Genomic DNA, 12,988 nt, shown 5'->3' with positions numbered 1-12,988 from the left:
TTCAGTTATTATTTACTGAAAATCAAGGATTTTCCCGTGTTTTATTAAGTGTCTCTTGTGTGCATCATTCTTAGTGTTGCCCCGTGAAGCTTCCATCTCCAGGGAAACCTTGTGGTTTTTCCACCCCTTTTTCCCTTCTGGCCCTGGGGGGAATTGAAGCCAGGCTGTCAGCACAAGCACCAAGCTATAAGCACAGCCCTTTGTAATTCTGACACAGGGACTCAGCACGTCATTACTTTGCCTCCACTGGGCTTGAACTTTATCTCCGCCTGCCTCAGCCTCCCCGAATGCTGGTGACTGCAGGCACATGCCACCACACCCGGCTTCTTCCACTACTTTTACGCTTAGAAAAGCTTCCTCGTTTGGAAATCCACCGAACAGTCTCCTAAACACTTTTTCTTTTTTTAAAATATTAATGGCCCTCTTCCTAATTAGAAGGAAAGCAAAATAGGTGTGGTTTCTGTGCTCACTGAACTTAGGGGCTCCAGAGGGTGCGTGGCTGTGTAGGTATAAAAATACCGTGCTCTTGTTGGTGGGGTAATGCTTGACACCTAACCATTTTTAGTATTGTGTGCAGAATCATGTGTAGGTGGTACGATTTCATTAGCCTCTAAACAGCCATAAATAGAACGCTAAACATTAGAAGCCTTATCAGGATTTTTAATATAAACTCACATTTATTTTCTATAAACTCATAAACTGTATTAAGAAGAAAAAAAAAGATCTTTAGAACAAACAAAAATAGTTCTGTGCTTTTTAGGATATGTAAAGTTTTCTGTAAAATTACATTTTTCTCTTTCACCAGCTGGTGCATTCCTTAAACGTTCTTCCAGAGTTGAGCTTGTTACACATTGTGATAGTCCGGGTCTCTAAAGGGGAATTGGTATTGGCTCAGTCAGATTGTGATAGTCCGGGTCTCTAAAGGGGAATTGGTATTGGCTCAATGTATTTTGAAAGGTTGCCCCCACTAGGTCTTTGAATCTCATTCTAAGTGAAATCCTCACAATATCTTTTGTGAAATGATGTCGCGTTACAGTCTGACAAGTGGAAAATTCTTTTCTCACAATTCTTCCAACATCTGATAGCCGACGTGTGTAATCTGGAAGTCCTTGGTGCTTCACTTGCGTCTGGAGGTGAGAAGACAAGAAATGTGTGTTATTTTATAGCAGTGCGTGTTAGCGGGTGAGGGTATCCATGCTCCGGGACCTGCAGTAGACTGAAACATAGAACATGTAGGTTGAAAGTGAGTGATACATTTTTTCCTGCAGTGCTGGGGATCGAGCACAGGGCCACGTGCGTGCTAAGCTACCACTGAGCACACCCCCAGCCGCTAGCCAGTGTATCGTTAAAAGCAAGGCTGTTCGCAGTCGTCTTGGCTGGTAGCAGTTTCGAGAAGGTAGTGTAAAGGGCAGTGGTCTATAATGTCGAAAATCCTGTTTTAACATCTTTGGCAGTAGCTTTATTGAGACGATTACAAGAAACAGAAATTATGGTACATTCACGGTGCCCAACGTGTAGCAAATGTATTCCTATTATTATTGTAATAGGATATGATACAGGATATGATACAGGATCCCTTTGTTTTCCAGTCAGTCACATTGTATGCACAGTGTGGCAGCTTTCTGAAGTTACGTGTGATCCGCATGGTTGGCAGGTTCCAGGTTGATAAAGCCGACTGCTTGCTAAAGTTAGCGTGTGACCCCCGTGACAGGCCCCGTGGCCCTCCGAGCATTCATAGTGCAGCACAGTGCGGAGTTCGAGCCGTTGATGGGGACATTCTCAGCGAGGTGACACCAGGCTGTGTTTTGCCTGCTTGTGTTCCACACTGTAAACAGGCGTCCTTTACATAGTCTGCTTAGTGCCATGCGGTTTGCATTTCTTTCCTGTTGTGCTGTTTTCATGTTACTTTGCTGTGAAGTGCTGTGAAGCTGGAGTGCTGGGCCGGGTCTTCAGCCTAAGAGGCTGTGACGTGCCTGTGGGGAAAAAGCCTACGCTGCACCCGCTTCCTTCCGGCGGGGAGAACTGTGCTGTTGGCTGCACGCTCAGTGCTCAGTGCAAGCCCAGAGAACCCGCGTGTGACCCTGCTCTGTGCAGCTGGGGGCTCCTCTGAAGCAGCCGCTGAAGGCCTTGTGGACCACTGTAAGGCTGCGGGCCCTCTTGCACGAGCAGTGAGAGTCGCTGAATTGTTTCAGGACGGGGGAAGCGGCGCGTAGCTTTGCTGACACCCCGGCTGTAGTGAGGAGAGTGGATTGAGGGGAGTGCTGGGCTTGAAGCATCGTCATGCTCGCAGCGGACTCAGGCTTAGCAGCGTACAGGGCGCAGCTTTGTCTCCTTTAATCCTCGCAGCAAGAGAGTGCTGGACACGTCCTCCTTTCCCCGTGTGGCAGGGAGGGATTTACTAGTTAAATGACTCTCCTGGTACGATATATCCGATTAGTAGCCAAACGGATGCATCAGGAAAGGTAGTATTTTAAAAGTTGGGTGCCTGGCACATAGTAAACGTAGTATTTGATTATTCTTATATTGTGTTCTTTCCCCTGCCCGTTCAATACATTTTTGAAAAAAGGTTATTAAAGTATAATATGTAAAGTTTATAGATACAAGCCTCTGTGACACCCAACCGCCCACTCTTTGTTTAGCTAATCTAAGAAGTCTTAGCGATCCGTGGGGTTGTCTTAGACCACTAAGTGACACGTGTCGTGACGAAAAGTGTTGCCCCTGGACAGCACTGGTGGGCAAAGCGTGGACAAGGGAGCCACAGTGTGAGCTGGAGTTACGAGAAGCGTAGCTTCATTTGTGACCAGACTGCTGCAGAATGTGGGCACCTTTCTCTATGCATGAAGCAGATACCCATTTCCACTTTACTCTTGTGTGTGTAGTAAGTGGGTTTGGGGGTGTCAAGGGTACTGCAACGGCAAGCAGTGTTAGTTGTCGGTCTTCTTGTTTCTCTTCAAGACATGACTTTTGTCCTCTGCTCCCCTGCCCGGGGCGGGGGGTCACCTGTCATATTCTATCATAATGAGAAATTGACAGATACACTGAAAGCAGGTCTTTTCCAGAAAATTAACATGGGTGCTTTTTAACCCTCTGTCCTGTGCTATCTCTGTCCAAGCCTATGTCTGTCGTAGAGCATAGTGACTGGTGGACTTAATACTGATTCTGTATTGTGATTATACTCAGTACTGATTTTAAGCAAGCCAAAAGTACTGGTTTGTTTGTTTGTGGTACTGAGGATTGAACCTAGGATAGAACCTCTGAGCATGCGAAGCAAGCACTCTACCACCGAGCTACACTCCCAGCCTTGTGAAGTACTGTTTTTTTTTTTTTTTTTTTTTCTGGTACTGGGAATCGAACTCATGACCTTGCGCTTGCCAGGCAGGTGCTGTGCTGCTGAGCTAAATCCCCAGCCCCAAGTACTGGTAATAAGTTGGTACTGACCACCCAGAAAACTATGACCTAGAGGACGGGGCTGTGAGGTATCAAGGTAGGAGATGATCCCTCACTCTTCCCCCTAACTCCAAAATTAGAACAACAGTTGGCTTTATCATTAGGAATTCAAAAGAGAATATACTTGAGTATTTGAATTCTGTGATTCAGAGAGAATAATGTAACAAAGGTGCATGTGTTGGTTTACTTCTGTTGTAACTTTTCTTCGAAAATCCTTTGGCAGTTTGATATTTGAACTTTTTGCTTATGAACAGCGTGAGTTCAGAGTAATTGCAGCATTTTTACCATGTCTCTTCCTTCTGCAGGGTTATTGAGCAGCTCGGCGGGAAGCAGCTGGTAATGAACCACATGCATCATGAAGACCAGCAGGTCCGCTACAACGCGCTGCTGGCTGTGCAGAAGCTCATGGTGCACAACTGGTATGCTCAGCTTTTCACGCTTGCCCTGCACTGACCTCGGGGCTCTCGTTTGCCCGTCCCAGATGTTCTCATGTACATGCTCTTGACAAGGGCTGTTAAAATCACTGAACGTATTTTACCAGTTTAGAGCAGAGACATAATTTTGAAAAGATGAGCTATACTAATGGTCTTAAGGAAGGTATATTGAAAGTACCAGTATCACAAACAATTCCAGAAGGTAACTAAAAAGACCATTGTTTTTTTTCTGGTACCGGGATTCGAACTCACGACCTTGCACTTGCCAGGCAGACGTTGTGTCGCTGAGCTAAACCCCCAGGCCCCTAAAAAGACCATTGTGACATAAATGAATTAATCTTTTTTCAAACTGAATAGAATATACTTAGATGACTGATGATGCTATAGTTTTTCAAGATTTAACTATTCAACATATGGTTCACCTGAATGTATTTTATCAGTTCACATAAAAACAGTAAAAGCTGACTGATTAGAGCACATTTAATGCTCAGATTTCATTTATTACAGTCTTTTGCTTTTGAAGTAGCCAAAGTCATGACTTTTATCTTGTCTGTTCTAATTTTAAAATCAAGATTATTGGCCTTTTTGTACCGCCTAAAATAAAGATAACCTGCTTAGACATAAGCAGGTTTGATTGCTTGTGTACAAAATAGAAGAGATGAGGGTTTCCTTTGGCATTCCTTTTTGGGTGTAGGTTGACTGTTTAATGCTCTGCGGAGAAGTATTCCCACCCTACTGAAAGATGCTGGAGGTTTATACAGTTTTTGTAGAGACACGCTGAACAGGTATACAGTGTCCATAAAATGATAATGCCTCCAGTGCTCCACAAGAAAAAAATGATTGGTGCTTTAGATTGGGCACATTTCAAGATACAGACAAACGCAGTGAGTAAGGATACCTAGGAGGATTGCTGTGGTCTCATATATTGAGTTTTATGGTCCTGCCACTTAAGTACATTTCTCATAAATACTCATATTTATATGTTCTCATACTTGCTTTGTAGTCTGTTACGGTAAGTGCTGGGCTAGAGATAGAAGGACGCGGGTACAACTTTACGTAAGATGATTGGGGGTGGCCGCTCTGAGTAGGCCGAAACAGTTATGCCGAGACTTTATTGATGAGGAACCAGCCGCATGGCTTAGTTACTGGGCCTGATCAGCCTTTCAAATGGCATGAGGGAGAGGAAGGAATGAGGAAACAGGAAACCGAGATGAGCTTGGCTCGTTTAAAGCGATGCGTGGGTATGCATTTGCTTGTGACCCTGGTGGCTAATGCTGTAGCCTACGGTTGGTTAGAGACCCGCGGTGCTCGTAAACATGCCGCAGTGCACAGACGTCCCCACATTTAGGAACTGTCTAGTCCTGTTTGTCGGTGCTAAGGTTGAGAAGCTAATTTCAAGAGACAGCACAAGGCTGTTAGCAGCAGCCCTGGAAGCTGCTCCAGATCCATCTGCTTTCATCTCAACTGTCAGTGTCTAGGCCCGGTCCACCAGCCCTCTTACCGCTGTGAGAACCTACCAAGACGGTCTTCTTATTTCAGACTGCTTATCCCATTGGGTGGAAGATTACTGTCATTCCCATGTTATCTCTGTATCATGACTTTTACATTTCCGTAGCTCTTGTAACACAGAGTGAAAATTCTTCAAGTAATAGCAATTAGTTCAACATCAAGTCAATATGAGGTTAGATGGGTTATCACGTGGGAAGTAAACCCTGTGCAGAGTGTATCCCCAAGTGCAAAAGAGGTTTGCGTCCATGTCTTTACGGAACATCTCTTGCACCCTCGTCACTTTACTGAACTATGGTAATAAACGGTCTTCTGCTTTTAGTTTCTGAGCTGCTGATGGTCTGTCTATATTTACTGCTTAAAGTTTATAAAATTCTCTTGAAGTTGTTTACTTGCACACAAAGTGAAGTCTTGAAAACATAGTTGACCGTCTCAGCGTTTTGATTTAAATCAGAATGAGTTGTTATAGATGATATATTTTAGTATTCCTCGGAAAGATGTTTATAAATAATTAACATGTAATTGTGGATGAAGACGAAGTCTGCCTACCAGGCAGCGGCCCTTTCTGCGTAGCCCTGGGTCTTAGAATCGCTGCTGTATCTCCCGTCCCACCTGACATCTGCGCTGACATGGGCTGATGGGTTATGAACGTCCCTAACTGAGTGCGGGCAGTTGGGGCGGGAATAGAGTTGCCGCTGCACTGGGGGAAGGAGAGGATGTTTGGCACAGACTTGGGGCCCCCTCATCTCAGGAAGCCAGGAGCAAGGACTGGGTCACAGGTCTCCTGCGGGGTAACAATATGAAGCTCTCTGATTTTTCTTTTTTCTGTATTGTTTTCCTGATGCATTCCTTGTTTTTTTTTTTTTTTTTTTTTGTCTTTTTGACACAGGATCTTGCTCTGCAGTTCAGGTTGGCCTGGAGCTCACTTTGTAGCCCAGGATGGTCTCAAACTTGCAACGATCCTCCTGCCTCAGCCTCTTGAATGCTGGGCTTACAGGCGTGCACCACCATGCCTGGCTACATTCCTTGTTCTTTTCAGCAGTGCTGGATTTCTATATTCATAAACTTGACAAAATATATAAATGGCCATTTATTCTGGAGAACTTTTGTATATATGCCCATTTCATACTTTACAATTTAACACCATGAAATGTCATCATTTTTCTCTTACAGAACGATTTTAAATGTAATCAGCCTCTAATTCAGCAGCAGCGCAGTGTGCATGTGGACAGCTCAGGACTTCAGACCAGGAGCACTGACTTTGTAGATAATCTCTTGGGACATTCTCTGTCTGTGTTTCGACACTCTATTTGAACCTTAAGCAAAATAAGTTATGAGTATAAACCTCCTTAGATATTCTGTATATGGGAAAATTCATATAACAGAAATTCACCAGGCCAAGGGTATGGCTAATATTGCTGTGCTTTCCTGTATTTGTATCTAGTACTTTAGTTACTCTGTATGTGGCTGTAAACAGTGATTGAAACTGTTACTTATGAACAGAAGAGAAAAACCTTTGATGTGTTTTAAACTTTCAGTATTCATATTCTTATAACAGATTCCATGATTTTAATAAACATAACGCTTTTAAGACTTAACATTTTCCAGAATTAATTTAGAAAATTATAATTTCTTTCTGGGTGCCTGGAATTTTCCACGTTATTCTTATGACATGTTCAGTGAAGGAAGTTTTGCAAGTATATCATATGTTTTGTGTATCTTACTGAAAAGCAAATGTAACTGGATTTTTTACATCCATCCATTTAGCTTACAGATAGGGGTGTAACTCAGTGGTAGAGTACTTGCCGAGTGGTCTCCAGACTACAGGAACTGATGGATAATTCCAGAGAGAGGGGGCGGGAGAGAGAGAGAGAGAGAGAAAGTCAAAACCAAGTCCAAGTAAGGAGGGATTTTTTTTTTAATAGAGCTGTATTCTCACCATCAGTTAACCCGTTCATAGCCTCCCAGTCTAAGGTTCTGCTTTACCAGTTAGGCATGTTTCTTGAGACTGTCCTGTTTATTTTTCTGGACAGTATGTGCTGTTTACTTATAACTGATTTGGAAATATCAACATAATATAAATCTTAGGTCTTTGCACAGTGCCAGCCTAAATAAGCACATGGAGGAAATGGATCTTGAGTAGTTCGACAGTAAAGAAAATAAAATGCTAAAGGATAATGAAATCTTTGCATTTTAAAATTAAATGTAAAATCAAATACTGATCTCACACATAGGTGCCCGTGACTGGTGCGAGGCTCTGTGAATGCGGCCCGTGTTCTGGTTTTGTGTGGTTACGATCAGCTTCTTAGTCATACGGATTCTTAAACTTGGGTGTGAACAGTCAGTGAAGCGTAGATGATGAAAGGCTCGTCTGCTAAGTGATGGAGAAGAACGATCCGACTGCTTCCTTTTCTCCTCCGTGTGCAGCAGTTATACTCACAGTCACTTGGGGTCGGCTATGTGTGCACGCATGCATGCTGGTGCATACGTGTATGTCCTAAACAGTCAGTATAACCTGCGTAGAGGTTCACAGAATGTGCTAAAAGTTAAATAAGGATTAAGTAAACTTTATATTTACTATGAGATTTAATAGAGTTTTGAATTATTTGCTTACCGTGCTTACCGTGCCCAGGGCCCTGGGTTCCGTCCCCTTGTGCTGTTAGGAGCTGTGTTTTTCTCGCCTCACTTTCCTTAAGGGCTTCAGTAAGGGCCGAGTGCTTGGGGTTGCCTGAAGCCGTCCCTTGCGTGACAGTTTTTCCTTCCTTGCTAAATATCCCAGAACTACTTTATGAGAAAACATTTTAGTGTTTGAACGTGGTTCTATTTTGTTTGTATCTAATTCCCTTCACACTTAAGGGAATTAAGGGAGCATTTACATTTCTCCCTGTTAATAGCCTCTCATTTAAGCAAGGGCAGGAGCACTTGTCAGATAAGTCAGTAAGTACAAATAGGGACAGGAAGTAGAAAATAAGACACAATGCAGAGCGCCATGGGTGCAGTCCCGGAACATGTTCAAGTGTCCCAAGAGCGTGGAAGCTGTGTCTGAGGAGGCGACGCCTAGGCCGTTTGTGGGATTAGGAAATGAACTGGGGAAGATGTGGCTGACGATAGGGCGACTTCTAGGCAGAGACACGCTGAGCTCGCTGCGTCTGGGAAGTCAGAGCTGTTCCGCCGCAGGTGAAGTCAGATTTCATCTGGTGGCTGAACTATGCCCAAGGCCACCTTTGAGGTCATGCACATTGCTTTAGTATTTTAGGAGGACTTCATGTAATCACAATAATCTGATTGCCAATTTTATTTCATATAGTATTTTTTTAATTAGTAAGGGATTTGTTTATCTTTTATGTGACCTGAACTCTGCACATGAATCCAGAAGTGCTTGTGAAAGACCTAGGACGCCCAGCCTCCCTCCTGCCCCAGCTGTGTGCTGGAGTTCCCGTGTTCCTGGTTGTGACGGAAAGGGAAGTGTGAATGAAAAAAATTTTCTCGTAAGACCTTGTTTTCCTGTTTGTTTGCTTTACTTTTTAACTGGAAAGATCGGAACTGCTGAGAAGCCAGACTAGTGTGTATAGCGATGTGCTGCACTCTTCGCCTCGGTTCGCCAGTCGTTGGCCTTTTGCCATGTTTGTGTGTGGGCACGCTGCCTGTTTTTGAACCTGAGAGTGGTGCGGTCTGACTCCTCCACCCTGACTCCTTCAGCATGGGTCTCTGGAGGTGTGCTCACGGATGCCGTGGTAGGAGGGCACAGCACACGGCCCATGTGCACCTTTTCGTTTTTGTTTATACTGTTGTGCATTGATGGATTTTTTTGTCTAATCCAGGGTCATGCGTTGCATTTTGCTGTCACATTTCTTTAGTTTCGTGTAAACAGAACAGTGCTTCTTAGCGACGATGGGACAGTTGCTTCACGGCCCCTCAGTGTGAGCTCTGATGTCCCTCGTGCTTGGATGGTTGTGTGCTTGTAGTAGGGTCCCGGTGGAAGGGACGCGGCGTCCTTGCCAGTGCTCCCGTCGGTGAGCTGCTGAGTCGCTGTGCCCCGTTACTTACTGGTGAGTTAACTTTGGTCACTTGGTTACAGTGGTGTTTACTAGGTCTCTCCATCATAAACAACTTGCTCTCTCTTCGTAGTGACTCCGTACTCTGTGGGGAGGAGTTTCAGGGTTGTAAACACTTGTACTTCCCAGGCATTCCTCACCCAATTATTTTTCTACCCGCTGGTGTTTCCTACTTGAGTGAATTGTTACTATAAAGGTAGTAAAATATGCGTTGGGATTTTTTTGTTAGAAACGTAACCCTGTTTAGTCAGCCTGTATTCGTGAACGCATAGGAAAGCGAATCTTACGCAGAGAGAATGCAGCGGCTCAGCCAAGAGTCTTGTGAGGGAACTGGGAGAATGGCAAGGTACTTGGCACCTATGAGCCTGCCTTCTGGGGGCCAGTGAGAACGTTACCTTACCTCCATTTCTCCTTCCCTCACAGTACTAGTAAACGGTACTTACGTGCGAGAAGGAGAAGAGAAATGGAAACAGCATGAAATTCTTACTGTACTCATTTGAGGCAGTTATCTTGGGAAAAATGTGACTCATTTCAGCGTCCTGTCTCAGTGATGATTTTCTGAAAATGACAGAGCTTTGATTTCTCTCAGATGTTCTTATGATGGACATAATAAAGCTAGAAAAATTTCTCCTAAGCTTTTCAGTGGAAGTTGGTACTAGAGATTGTATTTGGGAAACCATGAGAGAGTGTTTGGCCACAAGAATATGATTTTAATGCAATCATTATGCAAACATGCACTAAAAATATGATTTTAAGAAAGTAAATAAGATATTTAAATTACTGCAGACCTTTGTTTTCTTTGGTGTTTAGACATACATGAATGAACCACATTGTTTGATAAGGTTTATATGTTTATGACTAACATGTTAGTAATGCTGATAAAACATGTACCGTAATTTTGAAGCTCTACTTTTTTATTTGTTGAAGTGTGTTCTGTGTACATATGAACATTTTGTGGGTATGCTTGCATACATTTATATGTAGGTGTAAATGCCCACCTGTTTCCTAAGATATCTTTTTCATAGTCTGTGTATTTAAAATCATATATATATTGTTTGTTGTCTTTTGACAACTTGTAACAATTTTGCTATTTTTATGTTACAGTGTATTATTTGAAGTGAGACCTGATTTTTTTAAGCTGAAATCAATATTTTTTTTTACTGTTTTTTATTTTAAAGAGAATAAATCAAAATAACAATAACATAGACAAAAACAACACAAAAACAATAAAAAATGATACAGGGTTTCAAAACAAAATGATAGGAATTAACAGTGGTTGTTATAGGGCTGGGGATTTAGCTCAGCGGCAAAGCGTCTGCCTGGCAAGCGCAAGGTTGTGAGTTCGGCTCCCGGTACCGGAAAAAAACCAAAAAAAAAAACCCACAAAAAAAACAGTGGTTGTTATATTACGTATTATTATCTTCAAAGAAGTTGCTCAGATTACCAGATGTAAGAATGCAAGATTGATCAAACCATTAATGAGAATAAAAAATAAAAAAGCCCATTAGAAAAAATACAGTGCTTCACTAAACAAGATGGTAGGAATTCACCAATGATTGTTATATTGCAAATTGTTGTCTTCAAATTAGTTGTTCAGATTACCAGATATAAGCATGCAAAATTGGTCAAAAAAATTTAAGCATTAGCTGTTCCTTTCAATAAACCATTAGACATCAGCAGTACAATTATCCCAGCTATCCTTTTTCTCCCCGCTTCCTTCTTTCTTTTTCTCCTTTCCCTCATCCCAGTTGTTCCTTCCTTTTGAGCAGTTTCTTTCCCTTTCACAATATCTATTGTACCTTTCATGTTTTATAGACTGTTACGATTTTATTTTACATCTTTGGTAAAAATGGAGGGATGGTAAACATTGATTGCTAAATGATAATCTTAAGAAATACTTGTAGTATTTTTATAGATTGTCAGAACAACTTGCACATTTAGCTAAGAAATAATATAAATGCTAAACTTAGAGAAATAAGGTGGCCACTAGAGGTTCTACCAGAATAAAACAAGAATGTACTGTAATTGATTCTACTGGTGAAAGAATACCTTAGTACAGTAACAAACTTTTTTTTAAAAGAGAATGAAAAATTAAAAAAAAAGAAAAACGACACAGAATTTTAAAACAAAATAATCCTTGTTCTTTATCTTCACTAGGAATTATTTCTTTGCAAGAAACAAAACCATCTCAAGTTAGCTTAAATGTAAGAAGATGTAAGGATACTGGGCGTCTCTTAGGTGACGTCAGTAGCACAGCTTGGAGGCGGAAAGCTGGCGGAAGTGAATCTGCGGCTTTTCCAGTTTCCCTTCCCTCGGGCCTGCTTCCCCGTGATGAGAGCCCATCTCCCTTGTTCCTGTCTGCCGACCTTTCTGCCCAAGCCCTCACCGCTGGTTGCTGCACAGCAGCTGGCTGATAGAGCCCCACATCTTAGTGACTTTCCGGCTGAGCTCTCTGCGCTTAGCTAGTCGTCGTCTGTGGCAGGCTCCCTGCTTCCAGCCCGGCCTGTTCACTGGGGGCCAGCTCCCCTCCTCTCCCTGCCGAGCTAACCAGAGTGGCGGGGCGGCAGGGACTGGTGGAGTGGCCGAGGCCCCCTCCTCTGACGGGTCTTAAAGGACTGATGAAGAGTTACATTTAGGCTGGCCACACTGCAGGACAGTTCTCCATGTCACCTTGCTCCAACTGAGTTCTCTGTCCTTTTGCTGTCTTGGCTCTCAGTCATGACGGTGGGACGTGCTGGCAGTGCGGCGTCCGAGCTAAGGGAGAGCTGGCCAGAGAGCCAGGGCTCTGTTTCCAGTCCCCTGAAGCTGCACCCAGCGGGGTGTCCTGCAGTGCTCTGCCTGCCAGCCAAAACGGTGCCCTGTGTACCAAGGGCAGGGTTTGAAGAGGAAAGCTGCGGTGCCCAAAGGCTTTCTGTCCCTGGGAGCAAACCTCCATTCTTCTGTTACCAGCAGACCTGAATTACAAGTATTGATTGTATGAGTTATTAATTTATTCATGGAGTTTTTTGTGCCAGCCTTTGTTAAACTATGGTGATAGATGTTTCTGCCCTCGAAGACCTTAAACCTAGTGGGAGAACCGACAAACACAGAAAACGATAGCACGGAATTGCGTGCCGATGGGACTGTGCTCTGCATCCCCTGGGGAAAGGTGAGCGAGGCGTTCGGCTTGGCACAGTCAGGAGAGTGTTCTGGAAGAAGCCTTACAGGACTCAAGTGAAGAGACGGGAAGCACGCGGGAAGAACCTTGAGGCTTCTGAGGGCAGGTCTTTGTTCTTCGTCTGCTCTCCTGTTAGCTCACGCACAGCACCTAATAAATACTTTTAAATTACTAACGTTTCCAAGCGGACCGAGGCAGGGAGAACTGCACGGAACTCCTTAGCCTGCAGCAGCGCTGCCCACAGGAAACGCGGTGGGAGCCTCAAACGCGAACCACAGAGAAGTTCAGAACCTCCAAATAGCTGCGTTAAAGACATGGAACAACCATGAATTTTAATGTTTGGTTTTTTTTGTTTTTGGTTTTTTTTTTTTTTTTTTTTTTTTTTTTTT

At 43.4% G+C, this 12,988-nt stretch overlaps 1 protein-coding gene across 3 annotated transcripts in view; it reads left to right on the top strand.

The window, feature by feature from the left end:
* The window catches only part of Atp6v1h (ATPase, H+ transporting, lysosomal 50/57kDa, V1 subunit H), a 113,531-nt gene that overhangs the window by 90,094 nt on the left and 10,449 nt on the right, over positions 1-12,988 (top strand). For all 3 annotated transcript variants that reach the window (XM_005396063.2, XM_005396065.2, XM_005396064.2), the window contains one exon: positions 3,753-3,866. In XM_005396063.2, the coding sequence (XP_005396120.1) occupies positions 3,753-3,866 (114 nt within the window). The remainder of the gene's footprint in view (positions 1-3,752; positions 3,867-12,988) is intronic.

Source organism: Chinchilla lanigera, unplaced genomic scaffold (assembly GCF_000276665.1).
Source record: "Chinchilla lanigera isolate Chin_1 unplaced genomic scaffold, ChiLan1.0 scaffold00053, whole genome shotgun sequence".
NCBI classification, from domain to species: Eukaryota; Metazoa; Chordata; class Mammalia; order Rodentia; family Chinchillidae; genus Chinchilla; species Chinchilla lanigera.
Note: the sequence above shows the minus strand (reverse complement) of the source record. Positions and strands in the feature narration are given on the sequence as shown.